The 12,503-nt window shown below is 68.7% G+C and overlaps 1 protein-coding gene across 1 annotated transcript; it reads right to left on the bottom strand.

Annotated features, from left to right (window-relative positions):
- Positions 1 to 335: 335 nt before the first annotated feature.
- Positions 336 to 12,226, bottom strand: LOC309683783 (glutamate receptor ionotropic, kainate 5-like; the record flags this gene model as incomplete). Its single annotated transcript, XM_082499781.1, is given in 18 exon segments — positions 336 to 524; positions 527 to 577; positions 580 to 591; positions 649 to 741; positions 1,837 to 1,958; positions 2,054 to 2,182; positions 2,282 to 2,507; positions 3,227 to 3,392; positions 3,489 to 3,662; positions 4,149 to 4,258; positions 4,338 to 4,451; positions 4,914 to 5,108; positions 6,038 to 6,145; positions 6,586 to 6,690; positions 7,503 to 7,655; positions 9,737 to 9,898; positions 11,199 to 11,252; positions 12,048 to 12,226. Coding segments are annotated over 18 exon segments (2,342 nt in total), but the record flags the coding sequence as incomplete, so codon positions are not given.
- Between the last annotated feature and the right edge of the window lie 277 nt (positions 12,227 to 12,503).

The raw sequence follows: 12,503 nt of genomic DNA, 5'->3' as shown, positions 1-12,503 counted from the left end.
GGGGGGGGCGGGGTGTCTGTCCGTCCTCTGCGCCCCCCCCCGCAGTGTTGGGGGGGCGCCCCCCCAAATCCTTCCAGGCACGGCATGGGGGTCCCATCCCCCCGGCGGGGGGGGGGGGGGGGGGGGAGGGCAGCATCCCCCCCCCCGGGAAGGCACAGCGCAGTTTTTTTGGGGGGTGGGGGTGGGGGTGGGGTTGAAGTGGGGTGGGGGGTGCTGAGTCCGGAGGGGGGGGGGGTTATTGGGGGGGGTCGGTCCTGGTGCCCCCCCCCCCCCCCCCAAAAGTCCTGGCATACGCACGGCGTACAAAGAAGGGTATGGGGGGGGGCGGGGGGGGGTCACTCCTGTTGTCGGGGCCCCCCCTCGGGTGGGGGGGGCGGCGGGGGGGCTGCCCCCCCCCGTGGGGGCGGGGGGGCCGCCCGCAGCGCCTGAATGCGGCGGCACTCGGGGCAGACGCGGACGTGGGTGCAGGGAGGGGGGGGGCCCGTCCCCCCCCGCCCCCCCCCGCCGTCGTGGGGCCCCCCCCTTCCGAGGAGGGGGTCCCCGAGTAGAGTTTGCCGTTGCTGAAGCGCATCTCCCGCAGGGAAGGGCCGGGACCCCCCCCCGCCCCCGCCCCCGGCCCCCCCCCCGCGCCCCCCCGCCCCCCCCCCGGGTCGGGGGGCGCCGCCGCCGTCGGGCGCGGGCGGGTTTGCGGCAGGACACGGCGTGACGGAGCTCCCGCAGCATCTCGGTGCACAGCGAGATCTGGGGGGCGCGGGGGGGCATCGGGGGGGGCCGGGCCACCTCTGCCCCCCCCGCCCCCTCCGGGACCCCCCATCCCCTCTGGGACCCCCCCGCCCCCTCCAGGACCCCCCATCCCCTCTGTGCCCCCCCCATCCCCCTCCGGGACCCCCATCCCCCTCTGTGCCCCCCCCGCCCCCTCCGGGACCCCCATCCCCCTCTGTGCCCCCCCATCCCCCTCTGGGACCCCCCCCGCCCCCTCCGGGACCCCCATCCCCCTCTGTGCCCCCCCATCCCCCTCTGTGCTCCCCCATCCCCCTATGTGCCCCCCCCATCCCCCTCTGGGACCCCCCCGCCCCCTCCGGGACCCCCCCATCCTCTATGGGTCCCCCATCCCCTATGTGCCCCCCCCATCCCCCTCTGTGCCCCCCCCGCCCCCTCCGGGACCCCCATCCCCCTCTGTGCCCCCCCATCCCCCTCTGGGACCCCCCCATCCCCCTCTGTGCCCCCCCCCATCCCCCTCTGGGACCCCCCCGCCCCCTCCGGGACCCCCCATCCCCCTCTGTGCTCCCCCATCCCCCTATGTGCCCCCCCCATCCCCCTCTGGGACCCCCCCCGCCCCCTCCGGGACCCCCCCATCCTCTATGGGTCCCCCATCCCCCTCTGTGCCCCCCCATCCCCCTCTGGGACCCCCCCATCCCCCTCTGTGCCCCCCCCCCATCCCCCTCTGGGACCCCCCCGCCCCCTCCGGGACCCCCCATCCCCCTCTGTGCTCCCCCATCCCCCTATGTGCCCCCCCCATCCCCCTCTGGGACCCCCCCGCCCCCTCCGGGACCCCCCCATCCTCTATGGGTCCCCCATCCCCTCTGTGCCCCCCCCATCCCCTCTGCCCCCCCCCATCCCCCTCCAGAACCCCCCATCCCCACTTTGCCCCCCCCGCCCCCTCTGGGACCCCCACCCCTCCATGACCCCCCCACCCTCTATGGGTCCCCCATCCCCCTCTGTGCCCCCCCATTACCTCTGTGCCCCCCCTGCCCCCTCCAGGACCCCCCACCCCTCCAGGACCCCCCCACCCTCTATGGGTCCCCCGTCCCCTCTGTGCCCCCCCCGCCCCCCCACCTCCTCGGTCTCGGCCGAGCGCCGCGTGGACCAGACGAACTCCACGACGGCCACGAAGATGGCGACGATGAGGCCGCAGACCAGGACCACGAAGATGCCCCCGATGTTCTCCATGCCCAACCCTGGGGGGCGCGGGGAGGAAGGGCGGGGGGGGTCAGCTGGGTGTGAGTCCCCCCCCGACGCTCTGCCCCCCCCCCCCCGAGGGTTGGCTCCCCACCTTTGGCCCGGTGGTCCTCCTCCTTGGGGCAGTGTCCCCCTTCCCACCACTTTCTCTTGAGGATTTCCAGCCGGTTGTTCTCCTGCAGCTGCAGGATGGCCAAGGTGATCTCGTCCCGAAAGGGAGAGCCTGCGGGGGGCGGGGCAAGGAGGCGATGGGGTTCCACCAAGCGTGCTGGGGGGCCGGCCACCTCCTCACGCCCCCCCCGCCCCGGCGGCCCCCCCGTACCCAGCGGCATGCCGATGCCGTAGCCCTTGGTGTCCAGCAGCCCCCCGATCTGGGTGAGGTTGCAGTTGTGCCGGCGGTGGTACTCGTTCATGGTGGACTCCAGCAGGAAGGCGTACTTGGAGTTCAAGACGCGGGCGATGCCCTCCTCCGTGCTCTTGACGAAGACGCTGGGCTGCTTCGACTGCATGTAGTTCCACATCCGCTGGTAGGTCTGGTACCGCGAGTTCTGGGGGGGGAGATGGGCATCGGGGGGGCTGGTGGGGACCGGGTCCGGTTGGCCAACGTTGAGTTGGGTTGGGCTGCGCTGGGGTGGATTGGGAAGGGGTGGTTTGCTCTCTTGGGCTGGGCTGACCCAGGTTGGGTTGGGTTGGCTCGGGTTGACCCAGATTGGGTTGGGTTGGTGACCCAGGTCGGGCAGGGTTGAGCCAGGCTGAGTTGGATTTGTTGAGTTGGGCCAAGCTGAGTTGGGTTGACCTGGATTGGGTCCCCCTTGGGGTGGGCTGAGGTAGGTTCATCCATGTTGAGTTGAACCAGGCTGGGTCGGGTCGGGTTGGGTTGGGTTGGGTCGGGTTGGGTCGGGTTGGGTTGGGTCAGGCTGGGTCGGGTTGGGTTGGGTTGGGTTGGGTTGGGCTGGATTGGGTCGGGTTGGGTTGGGTTGGGTCGGGTTGGGTCAGGTTGGGTTGGGTCGGGTTGGGTTGGGTCAGGCTGGATTGGGTTGGGTCGGGTTGGGTTGGGTCGGGCTGGGTCGGGTTGGGTTGGGTTGGGTTGGGTTGGGTCGGGTCGGGTTGGGTTGGGTTGGGTTAGATGGATTGGATCAGATGGGTTGGATTGAACCAGGTGGAGCCAGGTGGGGCTGGGTTGGGTTGGGTGTGGGGCAGCAGGATCCATGGATGCCCCACCATGGTCCTGCCCCTCACAGAGCCTCCCCCGGGGCCGGGAGCTCACCTGGAAGAAGGTCATGGTGGAGCCGGCGTGGATGGTGCCGTACTCGATGTTGGTCTGGTCGGCCAAGTCATCGGCCGACTCGATGGGCACCTCCATCCGCTGCACGGTGAGGAAGGCCGCCAGGTTGGCCGTGTAGGAGGAGATGATGATGAGGGTGAAGGCCCACCTGGAGGTGGAGGAACGGCCCCGGGGAGGGGGTCAGTGGGGGTTCTCCGAGGCCGGAGCCCCCGTGGCCACCCTGGGGGACCCCCCCGGGTCTCACCAGACCCCGCTGACGCAGCGGGTGGAGAGGGCGCGGGGCATGATCTCGGAGCCCTGCTGCATGAAGCCCCCCACGGGGAACCAGAGGCTGTTGCCCAACGTGTACTGGTTCTCCAGGAGGTTGTGGCGCTCCCGCAGGCAGGGGTGGGGGTTGTACCACTCGTAGGGGCTCAGCCTGGGGGGACACACGTCGTCAGGGACACCCCCGGCCTCCACCCCCCTTCCGTGCCCCGGAGAGCCCACAGGGCGTCCCAGGACCTCCCTGCACCCCAAAACCCATCAGTGACCCCATAGGGTGACCCTGGACCTCCCTGTACCCCAAAACCCATCAGTGACCCCATAGGGCGTCCCAGGACCTCCCTGTACCCCAAAACCCATCACTGACCCCACAGGGTGACCCTGGACCTCCCTGTACCCCAAAACCCATCAGTGACCCCATAGGGTGACCCTGGACATCCCTGTACCCCCAAAACCCATCAGTGACCCCACAGGGAGCTCCAGGACCTCCCTGTACCCCCAAACCCCATCACTGGGAGGGTTTTGGGTCTCGGGAGGTGTATTTTTTGGGTGTCCCTGGGGGGGGGGGCTGCTTCTTCGGGTGCCCCCTGGACCTGGGGGGCGGGGTGGGTTGTGGGGTGTATTTTGGGGCGCCCCCCCTCACCGGGCGGCCAGGAAGAGGACGCAGCTGACGGCCAGGTAGGCGAGGAGCATGAAGAGCCAGACGGCCGGCGAGAAGGGGTCTAGGAAGGAGAAATACCCCGGCTTGCGGCCCTGCGGGGACACGGCGTGAGACCCCCCGCGGTGGCACCGACCCCCCGACCCCCCCCGACCCCCCCCCGCCCCCCCGTACCATGTGGACCCGGTAGAGGATGCTGATCCCCAACGTCATGAAGGGTTTGGAGAAGTCGATCACCTTCTCCCGCTCCGCCGTGATGGTGAAGGCGGCCACCGCCAGGTCAGCTTTCTGGGGGGGGGCGGGGGGGGGGGTGTCAGGTGGTCTCGACACCCCCGGGACACCCCAACCCCCCCCCCCCCCGGTTACAGAGTCCCCCAAACCCCACAGGATGCTCCAGGACACCCCAATACCCCCAAACCCCCCTTAAGTTGCCCCATGACGCCTCAATACCCCCCAAACCCCCAATGATGCTCCAGGACACCCCCAAACTCCCACCGCCCCCCCCCAGCCTGTCCCAGGACACCCCCAAACCCCCAACCCCCCCCTTAAGTTGCCCCAGGACACCCCTACACCCTACAAAACCTCCGCTGGACGCTCCAGGGCACCCCAACCCCCCATAAGTTGCTCCAGGTCACCCCCGTACCCCGAAAACCACCACCGGTTGGCCCAAGACACCCCGACCCCACCCCACAACCTGCCCCAGGGCCCCCCAGGCCCCCCCCGTGGCCCCCCGCGGGCTGCCCCGCGTACCCGGTTGATGAGCTCGCCCACCATGCCGGTCCAGGAGCCGTTGGGTTCGGGCGCCCCGTAGAGCCCGTCCTCCACCAGCTTGATGTGGAAGCGGAACTTGAGGAGCCCCGCCAGCTCCTGCAGCATGTCCACGCAGAAGCCCTCGTAGCGCTCGGGGCCGCCCGCGCCCCCCACCCGCATCACGTAGGGGTTCTCCTGCGGGATGGGGGGACAGGGAGGTGTCGGGGGGGGACATGGCTGGACAGCAGTGGGGAACCCAGTGGGGAACCCAGTGGAGGTACCCCATGGGATCCCAAAGGAGATCCCAACGGAGAACCCAGTGGGGAACCCAGTGGAGGTACCCCATGGGATCCCAAAGGAGATCCCAACGGAGAGCCCAGTGGGGAACCCAGTAGAGGTACCCCATGGGATCCCAAAGGAGGTTCTCAATAGGACCCCAAAGGAGATCCCAATGGAGAACCCAATGGGGAACTCAGTGGAGGTACCCCATGGGATCCCAAAGGAGATCCCAACAGAGAACCCAGTGGGGAACCCAGTGGAGGTACCCCATGGGATCCCAAAGGAGGTTCTCAATAGGACCCCAAAGGAGATCCCAACGGGGACACTCCAACTGGACCCTGAGTGGAGCCCAGCTGAAGACCCCCAGGCCATGGCAATGGAGATCCCAATGGGAATAGCCCAACGAGAACCCAAGGGCACCCCAAGTGGCGACCCCAATGGGGACACCCCCGCGGGAACCCAAGGGGACCCCAGAGGGGAATCCCAAGGGGACCTCACAGGGACGGCAATGGAGATCCCAATGGGGACACCTCACTGGGATTCCAAGGGGACGCCAGATGAAGACCCCAGGGGGACCCCAAGGGGGTGGCAATGGAGATCCCAATGGGGACACCCCAACGGGGACACCCCAAGGAGACCCCAAGAGGAGCACCGAAGGGGACCCCAAACGAAGACCCTGGTGGGACACCCCCGTGGGACCTGATGGGACCCAGTGGAGACCCCCAGTGGGGCCCCAACCAGAGACCCCGGGTGGGGGGGATGACCCAGAACCCCAACGGGGACAGTGGGGACACCCCAGGGCCCCCCCAGCGGGGTCCGTGGCCCCCCCTCCCGGCCCCACTCACCAGGATGGTGGTGATGATGAGGGTCTTGTTGGCCAAACTGTCCGAGGCGTTGATGGCCAAAGTGGTGGTGTTCATGGCCAACGTCCGGTTGGAGTACCACACGCCCACCTGGGGGGCGCAGAGATGGGGTGGGGGGCACAGAGATGGGGTGGGGGGCGCAGGGCAGGACCCGGGGGGGTGCAGCATCGGGGGTGTGATGTGGGGCAGCGCGCATGGGGCAGCGTGTGGGGCGCGATGTGTGGGGCAGAGAGTGGGTTGCAACACGGGGGCTGCCATGTGGGGTGCAGCAGATGGGGTGCAGATGGGTGGGGGCGGCCATGGGGCAGGTGTCGGGCAGCCGTGGGGCAGCCGTGGGGCAGGTGTTGGGCAACCATGGGGCAGCCGTGGGGCAGCCACGGGGCAGGTGTGGGGCAGGGGGTGGATGGCGACACGGGGTGCAGGATGAAGCACGTGGTGGATGGGGACAGCATGTGGGGCACTGTGTGGGGCAGCCGTGGGGTGGCCGTGGGGCAGCCGTGGGGCAGCCGTGGGGCAGCCGTGGGGCTCACCTCGCGGTGCCCGTCGCGCCCCTTCTCCAGCACGTGGAGGGTGTAGTTGGTGCGCTGCCCTTTGCTGTTGAACTCCACGCGCCCCGTCAGCCCGTCGTACTCTACCTGGGGGGGACACGGGGGGGCGCGGGGGGACGTGGGGGGACGCGGCGCTCAGGACCCCCGGGAGACTTGAGGACACCCCCCCAGAAAACTTTTTGGTGACACCCCCCCCCCCCAGGAGGCTGAGACACCCCCACCCCCCCCAGGTTCTGGGGACCCCCAGGAGACCGAGACTCCCCCAACAAAACTTTTGGGGACCCCCCCCCAGGAGGCTGAGAGGGTTTAGGGACCCCCAGAGAGGTTTTGGGGCCGCTCAGGGAGGTTTGGGGGACCCTTAAAGTGGGGGTTTGGGGGGTCCTCCGGGGACACCAGGGGATCCCCAGGAGGGTTGTGGGGTCCCCCAGGGAATTTTTGGGCACCCCCATGAGGTTTTTAGGGTCCTCCTGGTTTATTTCAAGACACACACACACCCCCCCGGAGGGATTTGGGGCCCCCCAGGGACACTTTGGGCTCCCCCAGGGACTTTTGGGGTCTCCCAGAATATTCCAGGACCTCCACAAGGGATTTGGGGTCCCCCAGGAGGCTTTTGGGGCCCTCTCAAGACCCTTGAGAACCCCCGGGAGGGTTTTGGTGTCCCCGAGGACTATTTTTGGGGGTTCCCATGAGGGTTTGGGGGTCCCCCAGGGCTGTTTCAGTCCCGCCCGGGCTGGTTTGGGGTCTCCAAGGACCTGTTGAGGTTCCTCAAGAGATTCCAGGGCCCCTCAGGAGGGGGTTGGGGTCCCCGGGAGGGTTTGGGGGCGCTCCCCCCAGGGTGGGCGGGTGGGTGGGTGTCCCCCCGTTTTGGGGTGTCCCCTGGGTTGCGGGGTGCCCCTCACCATGCGGAGGTAGTTCATGAGGCTGGTGCCGTGGGGCCAGATGCTGGGGGAGGCGCAGGCCAGCGGCCGCCCCCCGATCTCCTGACTGCGGTTCAGCTCCCGCACGGCCCCCACCACCACGTGCACCGCGTCGAAGAGCAGCGCCGCCGAGAGCTGGGGGGCACGGGGGGCACGGGGGGACGGGGGGGGGCATGGGGGGCATGGGGGCGTAGGGAGGGATGGGGACATGGAGGTGGGGTGGGGATGGATGGACATGGGGGGAGATGGGGACATGGGATGGGGACATGGGGTGGGATGGAGACATGGAAGTGGGATGGGGATGGATGGACATGGGGAGATGTGGGGGACATGAGGACATGGGGACATGGGGACAGGGGGACATGGGGTGGGATGGGGACAGATGGACACGGGGGGGAGATGGGGACATGGGATGGGGACATGGGATGGGGACATGGGGACATGGGGACAGGGGGACATGGGGTGGGATGGAGACACGGAGGTGGGATGGGGATGGATGGACATGGGGAGATGTGGGGGGCATGAGGACATGGGGAGAGGGGGACATGGGGTGGGGTGGGGATGGATGGACATGGGGAGATGTGGGGGACATGAGGACATGGGGAGAGGGGGACATGGGGGTGGAGTGGGGACGGATGGACATGGGGGGGTGGGGGGACATGGGGATGTAGGGAGGGATGGGGACATGGGGTGGGGTGGGGACGGATGGACACGGGAGGGAGATGGGGACATGGGGACATGGGGACATGGGGACATGGGGTGGGATGGAGACATGGAAGTGGGATGGGGATGGATGGACATGGGGAGATGTGGGGGACATGAGGACATGGGGACATGGGGACAGGGGGACATGGGGTGGGATGGGGACAGATGGACACGGGGGGGAGATGGGGACATGGGATGGGGACATGGGATGGGGACATGGGGACATGGGGAGAGGGGGACATGGGGTGGGATGGAGACACGGAGGTGGGATGGGGATGGATGGACATGGGGAGATGTGGGGGACATGAGGACATGGGGAGAGGGGGACATGGGGTGGGGTGGGGATGGATGGACATGGGGGGGTGGGGGGACATGGGGATGTAGGGAGGGATGGGGACATGGGGTGGGGTGGGGACGGATGGACATGGGGGGGAGATGGGGACATGGGATGGGGACATGGGGACAGGGGGACAGGGGGACATGGGGTGGGATGGAGACATGGAGGTGGGATGGGGATGGATGGACATGGGGAGATGTGGGGGACATGAGGACATGGGGAGAGGGGGACATGGGGGTGGAGTGGGGACGGATGGACATGGGGGGGTGGGGGGACATGGGGATGTAGGGAGGGATGGGGACATGGGGTGGGGTGGGGACGGATGGACACGGGAGGGAGATGGGGACATGGGGACATGGGGACAGGGGGACAGGGGGACATGGGGTGGGATGGAGACATGGAGGTGGGATGGGGATGGATGGACATGGGGAGATGTCGGGGACATGAGGACATGGGGAGAGGGGGACATGGGGTGGGGTGGGGACGGATGGACATGGGGGGACAGGGATGGATGGAGATGGGGAGATGTGGGGGACATGGGGGGGACAGGTGGACATGGGGACATGGGATGGGATGGGGATGGATGGAGATGAGATGGGGGGACGGGGGGTGGGATGGGATGGACGGATGTGGGGGGGAGGGACAGACATGGGGGGGACATGGGGGGGACGGACATGGGGATGGACACGGGGACGGGGGGGAGAGGGGGAGAGGGGCGGACACAGGGGACACGGGGGACATGGGGGGGGACAGGGTGAGCCCGGCTCCCCCAGGCGCCTGGGTCCCCCCCCCCGCGTTTGGGGTCCCCCCCCGGGTTTTGGGGTCCCCCCCGGGTTTGGGGTCCCCCCCGCCCTCAGGTGCCCCCACTCCCCCAAGTGCTCGGACTCCCCCCAGGACGCCCGGGTTCCCACCAAGATTTTGGGGTCCCTCTTGGGGTTTGGGGTCCTCCTCGGGATTTGGGGTCCCCCCCGGGGTTTGGGGTCCCCCCCCGGGTTTCGGGTCCCCCCCCCCCCACGTTTGGGGTCCCCCCCGCCCTCAGGTGCCCCCACTTCCCCAAGTGCTCGGACTCCCCCCAGGACGCCCGGGTTCCCACCAAGATTTTGGGGTCCCTCTTGGGGTTTGGGGTCCCTCCCTGGGATTTGGGGTCCCCCCCGGGTTTCGGGGCCCCCCTCACCGCGGGGCCGGGGTAGGGGCTGAGCTCGCAGTTCTCGCGCCAGGACATGTTGAGGCTGCGGACGAACTCCAGGTAGAAGGGGTGACTGGTGTTGAACATGGAGAAGCCCAAAACGGTGGAGGGGGCGTCGGGCAGCGCGTCCAGTCGCAGCAGCGGGAAGTCCTGGGGGTCACGGGGGGTCACGGGGGGTCACGGGGGGTCATGGGGGTCGTGGTCATGGGGGGTTGTGGGGTGCCATGGGGGTCATGGCCATGGAGGTCACGTTCATGAGGGGCCACGGAGATCATGGTCATGGGGTGATAAAGGCAATGGGGTGTCATAGAGTCATGGAGGTCACGGTCATGGGGGTCAGGGGGGGTCATGGGGCTCATTGGGGGTCATGGGGGGTCATGGGGGGTCATGGAGGTCATGGGGCTCATTGGGGGTCATGGGGGGTCATGGGGGGTCATGGAGGTCATGGGGCTCATTGGGGGTCATGGGGGATCATGGAGGTCATGGTCATGGAGGTCACGTTCATGAGGGGCCACGGAGATCATGGTCATGGGGTGATAAAGGCCATGGGGTGTCATAGAGTCATGGAGGTCACGGTCATGGGGGTCAGGGGGGGTCACGGGGGGTCACGGGGGGTCACGGGAGGTCATGGGGGGTCATGGGGGTCGTGGTCATGGGGGGTTGTGGGGTGCCATGGGGGTCGTGGCCATGGAGGTCACGTTCATGAGGGGCCACGGAGATCATGGTCATGGGGTGATAAAGGCCATGGGGTGTCATAGAGTCATGGAGGTCACGGTCATGGGGGTCAGGGGGGGTCACGGGGGGTCACGGGGGGTCACGGGAGGTCATGGGGGGTCATGGGGGTCGTGGTCATGGGGGGTTGTGGGGTGCCATGGGGGTCGTGGCCATGGAGGTCACGTTCATGAGGGGCCACGGAGATCATGGTCATGGGGTGATAAAGGCCATGGGGTGTCATAGAGTCATGGAGGTCACGGTCATGGGGGTCAGGGGGGGTCACGGGGGGTCACGGGGGGTCACGGGAGGTCATGGGGGGTCATGGGGGTCGTGGTCATGGGGGGTTGTGGGGTGCCATGGGGGTCGTGGCCATGGAGGTCACGTTCATGAGGGGCCACGGAGATCATGGTCATGGGGTGATAAAGGCCATGGGGTGTCATAGAGTCATGGAGGTCACGGTCATGGGGGTCAGGGGGGGTCAGGGGGGGTCATGGGGCTCATTTGGGGTCATTGGGGGTCACAGGGGGTCATGGGGGGTCATGGGGGCTCATGGGGGGTCATGGGGGGTCATGGGGCTCATTGGGGGTCATTGGGGGTCATGGGGCTCATTGGGGGTCATGGGGGGTCATGGGGGGTCATGGGGCTCATTGGGGCTCATTGGGGGTCATGGAGGTCATGGGGCTCATTGGGGCTCATTGGGGGTCATGGGGGGTCATGGGGCTCATTGGGGTCTCACCATGGTGGTCAGGATGTACTTGTAGAAGGCCGACGTCATGCCCAGCTCCGAGGCCTGGGGAGGAGGAGGAGGGGGGGAGAGGGTGGCTCTGCCCCACGGCGGCCCAGCCCCACGGCGGCCCTGCCCCACGGCACCAGCTCCCCCCATGGTGCCCAGCCCCACCGCCTGAGCTCCCTGTGGTGTCCTCCAAGTAAGACCCCCCCAAGCCTCAGCCCCCCGACCCACAGCCCCACAGAGCCCCCAGCCCCACGGTGGAGGTGTCCTACCCTATGGTGGAAGCCCCCCAAGTCCCCCAGCCCCCCAACCCTCAGCCCCCCAAGCCCCCAGCCCCACGGTGGAGGTGTCCTACCCCATGGCGGAAGCCCCCCAAGCCCCCAGCCCCCCACGGAAGCCCCCCAAGCCCTAAGCCCCCAGCCCCATGGTGTCGGCTCCCCATGGTGTCCTACCCCATGGCGGAAGACCCCCAAGCCTCCATCCCCCACAGAAGCCCCCCAAGCCCCCCGCCCCACGGTGGAGGTGTCCTACCCCACAGCGGAAGCCCCCCAAGCCCCCAGCCCCCCAACCCTCAGCCCCCCAAGCCCCCAGCCCCATAGTGGAGGTGTCCTACCCCACAGCGGAAGCCCCCCAAGCCCCCAGCCCCCCAACCCTCAGCCCCACAGAGCCCCCCGCCCCATAGTGGAGGTGTCCTACCCCACAGCGGAAGCCCCCCAAGCCCCCAGCCCCATGGTGTTGGCTCCCCACGGTGTCCTACCCCACAGCGGAAGCCCCCCAAGCCCTCCAGCCCCCCAACCCTCAGCCCCCCAAGCCCCCACCCCCCCGAAGCCCCCCAAGCCCCCGCCCCCGGCCCACCTTGCTGAGGATGAGGTGGGAGACGGAGGCGTTGGCGTCGATGATGATGGTGGTGATTTTGTCGTCGCGGATCTCCTTCAGCAGCGGAGTGGGGTCCTGCGCCTCCTCCAGCATCCGCACCGAGAGGGTCTCGCGGGAGATGAGGAACTGCCGCACCAACTCCTCCAGCCGCAGCAGGCCTGGGGGGGGGGGGGGGGCGGGGGGGCGCCCCCGGTGCTGCGGGGGACCCCCGGGGCGGCCGCACGGACCCCGACCCACGGCGCCGCCCCCGCGCCCACCTCGGGACCCCCCACGTCCCCGTCTCTGGGACCCCCACACCCGTCCCTGTGCCCCCCATCCCCACCCCTGTGCCCCCCCATACCTATACCCACCCCTGTGCCCCCCCCCCCCATATCCCCATCTCTGGGACCCCCACACCCGTCCCTGTGCCCCCCCATACCTATACCCTTCCCTGTG

Source organism: Vanellus vanellus (assembly GCF_965231255.1).
Source record: "Vanellus vanellus genome assembly, contig: HAP1_SCAFFOLD_2295, whole genome shotgun sequence".
Classification (NCBI taxonomy): Eukaryota; Metazoa; Chordata; class Aves; order Charadriiformes; family Charadriidae; genus Vanellus; species Vanellus vanellus.
The sequence above is the reverse complement of the archived record's forward strand: the minus strand, read 5'-3'. Positions and strand labels throughout refer to the sequence as shown.